This window comes from Lathyrus oleraceus, unplaced genomic scaffold, assembly GCF_024323335.1.
Source record: "Lathyrus oleraceus cultivar Zhongwan6 unplaced genomic scaffold, CAAS_Psat_ZW6_1.0 chrUn0611, whole genome shotgun sequence".
Taxonomy (NCBI): domain Eukaryota; kingdom Viridiplantae; phylum Streptophyta; class Magnoliopsida; order Fabales; family Fabaceae; genus Lathyrus; species Lathyrus oleraceus.
The window spans coordinates 6,267-12,957 of record NW_026113002.1 but is presented as its reverse complement, the minus strand read 5'-3'; the positions used below and the strand labels follow the sequence as shown (position 1 = coordinate 12,957).

At 28.0% G+C, this 6,691-nt stretch overlaps 1 protein-coding gene across 1 annotated transcript; it reads right to left on the bottom strand.

Annotated features, from left to right (window-relative positions):
- Positions 1-2,062: 2,062 nt before the first annotated feature.
- LOC127114578 (cation/H(+) antiporter 15) lies at positions 2,063-4,863 on the bottom strand. Its single transcript, XM_051046633.1, has 3 exons — positions 4,672-4,863; positions 3,401-4,414; positions 2,063-3,310 (listed from the first exon to the last, which is right to left on the bottom strand). Exons 1-3 carry the CDS (start codon positions 4,861-4,863, stop codon positions 2,063-2,065), a joined length of 2,454 nt encoding a protein of 817 aa, XP_050902590.1.
- Between the last annotated feature and the right edge of the window lie 1,828 nt (positions 4,864-6,691).

The window sequence follows — 6,691 nt, the reverse complement described above, 5'->3', positions numbered from 1 at the left end:
AAAAAATATTTAAATTTTTTATTATTACCATTACAACTAAAAATTGAAAAACTAATTGACGTCTATTACATTTTACTTTTGACTAATCATCTGTAATTTAATTTAATTTTTAATTTTTATTCACATCAAATTTACAACTATTTATTTCCTAATGACAATATAAAATTATAACATTCATATGTGAACTAAATTGAAATATTTATTAACAATAAAAATTTAATAAAAAATTTAATCAAATTATAATAAAACAATTTCTCTACATTTTCATTTAACCATTAATATTATTATTTATCAAAAAAGTATAAATAATGAATATAATGTCATTTTAAAAATTAAATAATGAATATCATAAATAACTAAAAAAAATATAATTCACGTTATTATTCTTAACTGAATGATGCATATGAATAATAAATATATTACTTTATTTCTAAATATTAACAAAATTAATACATATAAAATTTTATTTTAAATATTAATAGCACATAATAAAATGTTACACAAACAAAATATTTTATTTTTGTAAATAATTTAATAAAGATGGATATTAACATTATTATAAACATTTATATCATTTAAAAAAAACTCATGAAATAAGGACAATAAATATAAGAGACTATTTTTTAAATCATGAAAGAAAATTGATGAATTGATGGACCTGAGTTACACATTTTGGTGAATATAATAATAAAATTTTATAATGGTTTAAGATTTATTATCACTCACAACTCATACCGTTTAAAACGGATTGATATGGTTGTTTACTTACATATATTAAGTAATTGACTAATTTAATTTTATCATAATTAAGAGTTAATATTCATTTAATATTATGACAACCATATTTTACACGTTTAATAATTATTTTTATGATAATTAACGGTTCATTGGATTCCAATTACATTATAATTTGCAATTTATAATCAATATACATGGTTTACTTATATTATTATTATTATTAATATTATTATTTTATAAATATTCATATCAATTTTTTTTAAATATAACATAGGAAATAATCAATATAAAAAAGATCATTTTGTACAAAATTTTATTCATATTTACAAATAATTATATTTATTCTTTTTATAATCAAAATAATATTCTTCATATTGTTGGTAAATTACAAATAATAAACGTAGATATTAGATGACTATAATCAATATTTATTAAAAATAATGCATCACCATGTAGCATATATTATACTATATGAAGGCCATTAATTAAAGTATTAAAATAAAATTCATTTGAATCATAAAAAATTAATCTAGTCTATCAAAAAAAATGTTTATTTATGATACTAATAAATAAACTGAATCTTGATAAAATATTTACAATAAACTACAATTAATTTTTTTTCTTTTTTGGAGAACCACTAATATATTTAAAGTTGTTCACAAATTAAATTCAATAATGAAAATAATAAATATTTAATTTTTTTGTTATTACTCTAAATTTAAAATTACATATTAATAAAATTTATATATATATATATATATATATATATATATATATATATATATATATATATATATATATAATTTTAATAAAATATATTAAATATCTAATTTAAGTAAAATATATAATTCACACTCTTGCACTATAAATTGTGAAAATTTTGAAAATGATTTTACAAGGGCAATGTCGTCTTTTCATACGTGATGGAGGGTGTCAGGTCTAAGTGAGGGAGTGTCGAATTAAATGCTTCAAAAAAATACAAGCTCTAATTTTAAAGCTTTAACTCTATGATTTTTCGAGCCAGACAGAGTGATCCTTATGAGCTAGTCATTTTAACAGCTCTAAATGTACGGCTCAAAACCATACTATTCTATTTTAATATATTATATTAAATGAATTATCATTTAAAAAATTAAAACATGTAATGCAGGTACTAGGAGACCATAACATGATTTAACTATTAAAAAAATTGAAATATGGTATAACAAATAAATGGCTTTACCTGATGAACTATAACCACTTAATTTATAAAAAAATGAAAACAAATCATTCTAACTATACAAAATATTAATTAATCCAAAACTTTGTATCGTCGATCGATCTTTTACAAATTTTCAGTACCAGTTTTCACTTCATGACATTTTCTCATAACGCGTTTTCTTCCAACCAAATATTGTTGCACAATAAGCACAGAAGATTGCGTACCAAAGCTAGTTGAAGCCAATATGTCACCTATAACACCAAGTTCAGGATGGTCGCACCATTCCAACAACCTCGAAAAAATCACCGAGTTCTTACCGCTTCCTTGTCCAACAATGTACAAATCATATCCAGGTTTATCAATATCGTTAAGAAGCGTTGGAATCTCTTCGCCCGTATTCGAATGGACTTCCTTCTCTGAGTAAAGAATTGAATCGTTATTGTTCACTGCTTTGTGCCTAAAGGAAATTATACACTCTTCATCCAACTCTTTTTGCATCACATTGTCTATAACCGTCGACAACATTCCATGACGAGACTTGCTTTTTTCCATTTTTAGTTTTGTTTCTTCTGCAGCCTTACCTAACAGATTGATCCTCACAACATGTAATTGTGTTCCTGGATGCCCCGCCATTCTCCATGCAATAGACAAGGCTTCACGGTCGTCAGGTCCACCGATGAAAATCATTATAATGCGTAATTTTATTTCTAACAACGATCCTAAACCGCGATCCACAAAGATCCCTACCGAACAAGGTGCTTTTTGTAGAACATTTTTGTTTATCTCACAATGTTCATTGTGGATTATTTCTGGAGCATCTTCTATTGTTGAGTAGTCTTTGTGAAAGGGAAGGAGAATTAGGCTGGCGCGTTTCTCTTCGGCAACATTGTAAATGTCCTCATGGATAGTTGTGTAGGACGAGACAACACTTGATATGTCAAACCTAATCGCATTGTATTGTTCTACGAGTTTTTCAAATGCATTAGTTATGCTCTCAAACTCTAATTGTGATCCATAGTTGGTTGCTTCTGCGCCACCAATCGTGCTGTTTGAATTATCCATTTGTGAAACAAGAATAGCTGTGCCATGTCTAGTGAGTTGAACTAAGTGAGCTACTGATACATGTATAGGTGAAAGTCTAGTAGCATTTGTGGCTTCAATGACATGGATCATGTTATTGGCATGTTTAGCATTGTGGACACAAGCGACGATTCGAAGCTCCACATCGAACCTCAGTTTTTGCACGGTCCTTAATTGCGATTGCATGAATCGGAATTTTGGTTTGTATATTGCATTGATCAAGGGAGAAACCATTACAGTCATTACTATAATAGCAAGCATCATAACCATGAAAGTATATGGATCCAAAATCTGTAAAGAAAAAAGAAAAAAAAGTAAGTTGGTTAAAAGGCTGTTTGATTTAAATCATGCAATAATAGAAAAATGGTAGTTTAAAATTACCCTTTTGTCCCAAGCAATATTCAGTAGTATGACAGCCATGATACCCTTGGTGTTGAGAAGCAATCCAATGGCAACTCCATCTCGGGCAGGCATACCGAAGAAGAAAGTGACAATCACAGAGCTCAAAACTTTAGGTATGCATAACAAAAGCATAACCAAAAACATTAAACCCGCATTCTTTTGCTTCAAAAGGAAAGGCAAGTTGAGTCTAAAACCAAATCCAGCAAAGTAAACAGGACACAGAATCTCAGAAACAAAATCGGCCGACAATTCCAAAACCACATCAGCAAACTTTCCATGAGGCAAAATTAATCCAAACACAAAAGCTCCAACAATAGGATGTGTACCGAGAGAATCCGTAATGTACGAACAAATACACACTCCCGTCAACACGTCCAACAGGTGTGATTTTCGCCACGTGTTCATACTTGTTTTGTGTTCAATGATTGGAGTAAGGATAGGTCTCACCACAGCAAAGCAAAAAACTATGAACATCAAAGTAGAGATTACTGAGAGATAAGGCTTTCCACCTCTAGTCGAATAAGGAATCAACAAGGTAAACATAACCCAACCATATGCATCGGTTAACATAGCTGCTGTCAATGCATCTTTTCCAAGCTTTGTATATAAAAGTTTAAGATTAGCTAAGATTCTTGCAAGGACAGGGAAACCTGTTACAGAAAGTGCTAAACACCAGAATAAATATGCTTCGCCTTGATTTTCTTTTGGTGTTTGTGCGAAAACATCATTTTTATCTATAAGTTTTTGTTGTAGAGCTAGAAATCCAACACCAAATAACATTGGCGTCACAATGCCGGCAATTGCTATGCTTGTACCTTTCTTCCTTGATCTTAAGATGGTGTCTGAATTCATTTCTAAACCACTTAGGAACACATAGTACATTATTCCTAAGTTTGCAAAGGTTTCAACGGCTAGGATTCCATATTGACTATAAAACAAGGAAAATACCCATTCAAAATTTCCCAAGAGACTTGGACTCAGAGTAAAACCAGCCTGCATTATATAAAATTCAGGAATTATTATATTTTTTTATCTCTCATTTATGAAACGCAGTCTTAATGTATGAACTTTTATATGTTTTTATGGAAGTCTTAATGTATGAACTTTTATATGTTTTTATGGCAGTCTTAATGTATAAACTTTTATATGTTTTTATGTTGAAAATTCAATGTGACTAACTATCATGTGTATTGATGAATTAAATTTACTGGCAAAAGAAAGAAAGAAATATATGATGAATGAATACTTACCAACACCTGCGCAATAATGAGGGGCACATGAAGGGGCTTAAGGACGAAGTAGAAAAGCCGAGAAACCAAAATATCATAAGCAATTTGGAGACACAAAAGAGGAACATGTTTTATCATAATATCATCAGCCATCCAGATATTGTTTGAAGGACTAAATGATACATTATAACATGCATAATTTGCCATCTCCATCTTTTCTTTTACTGTTATTTCTTCTCTTGATTAGTTTCTTATGTTAATGTATTTTTTTTCTTCTCATTTAAATACTATGTTTTTTCTTTTACGTGAATAACATGCAAGTTATGATGAACAATGATGTATTAGAGCTGGCAAATGCAGTTTACATTGTTTGTTGCTACTATTTTACAGAATGCTCTATTTTTCATGATCTATGCTGACATTATGGTTGCTTTTTGATGATAGTTTTTTTGTGTAATAAACATTACGTATATCCGCTTCCGCCATACACTAAATTTAGACATTGAACCTCTATTAGTTACTTAAAACAAATTCAAATGGATGAAAACTAACTGATGACGATATCAGAATGTTCGTTACCGAAAAAGAGGGGGAGAAAGGGGAAAGAAGGGGCTTTCCGAATGTCTTCTTTTATTTCTGAAAATATTAAATTTGTTTTTAAATTGTTTAAAAAAACTAATGTGACATTAAGTCAGATAAATAAAAGTATAAAAAAACTAATGAGACATTAAGTCAGATAAATAGAATTATAAAAGAGAAATGTATAAATACCAAATTAAAATTCTGAACTTAAAAAAAAATTATTTTACATTATCTAAGATAAAATCATTATTCGGTCTATTTAATTATCAACCGTTCATAAAGAATAATAAGAATAAGATCGCTTTATTTATAAAAATAATAATTTATTGAGAAATTTTAATATAACATACCCAAAAAATAAGCATATTAATATTTTAACTATAGAAATATGCAACTTTTATCTCAAGCACCTTTAAAGTTGAGCACATAACTGATTTTTTTATGAAATTTTTTAAATTAATTTTTTAAATTAATATGTAACTATTTTAAACACATATAAGGCTTAGTCAACAAAACCTTCAGTCAGCTTCTATAGTCACATATATATAAAGCCCTTGGTCGAACTGAGTCTGAATCTTACACTTTCTAGATGCTGCAAATGTTCATAAAATCCAGAGGTATATAACAAATTCAGAATTTCAATAAGAAAGTCAAGAAATAATACTTAGAATATATGCCACAAGATTTGGTACTATAACACACAGTAAAGGTTTCAGAATGCAATAAGGGTGTCTTTTGTTTTGTAAACATCACATTGTGTAATAACAATACACTCTGATGATCTAGTAAAGTAAAAAACACAGTATTCTCTGATGATACAACTCATGTTTGATGACGGCCAGGGTCGACCCAATTATATCGGAGGCCCCGTTTTAATTACAAAAATGGGCCCATTTTTTTAAAACATAATTATAATAATTAAAAAAAATATATATTAAAAATAAATTTAATTATATTTATTTTGAGTTTTGATCAATCTTGATTTTTCTATGTATTGAGTTTTTATCGTAATATTTTTTTCGATTATTGAGTTTTTTTAATAACATTTTATTCATTTTTATTGATATTTATTAAAAAAAATTGAAATTTTCAAAAATTTGGGCCCTCTAATATTTATGGCCCTGTGCTGCAGCACATGCACATGGGCGACCCTGATGTCGGCTTACAACAAACTATCCATTGTTATACTTATTAGTGAATGAATGAAGAAGACATCACATCACCATGAAATAATGATAATAAAATATTCATTTATTATTATCACAATTGCATTTAATTTTTAATACGTTACTGTCATAAGAAAAGTCATAAACACACTGTTTTATATAAATAACAATCTGTTAATTTTTTTTAATACCTCACCATAACAACTATCAGATTCACTATATATTCATATTACCATACAATCAGCAATTGAAAATTTAATCTTAGATCTTAACATTCATAAAATGATTTTGTT

Excerpts from the sequence above, each read along its gene's own strand:
- LOC127114578 (XM_051046633.1), bottom strand. The coding sequence starts at position 4,863 with ATGGAGATGGCAAATTATGCATGTTATAATGTATCATTTAGTCCTTCA. Across the intron at positions 4,415-4,671 it reads TCATTATTGCGCAGGTGTTG|GCTGGTTTTACTCTGAGTCC; the intron begins GTAAGTATTCAT and ends TATATAATGCAG. Across the intron at positions 3,311-3,400 it reads ATATTGCTTGGGACAAAAGG|ATTTTGGATCCATATACTTT; the intron begins GTAATTTTAAAC and ends TTTTCTTTACAG.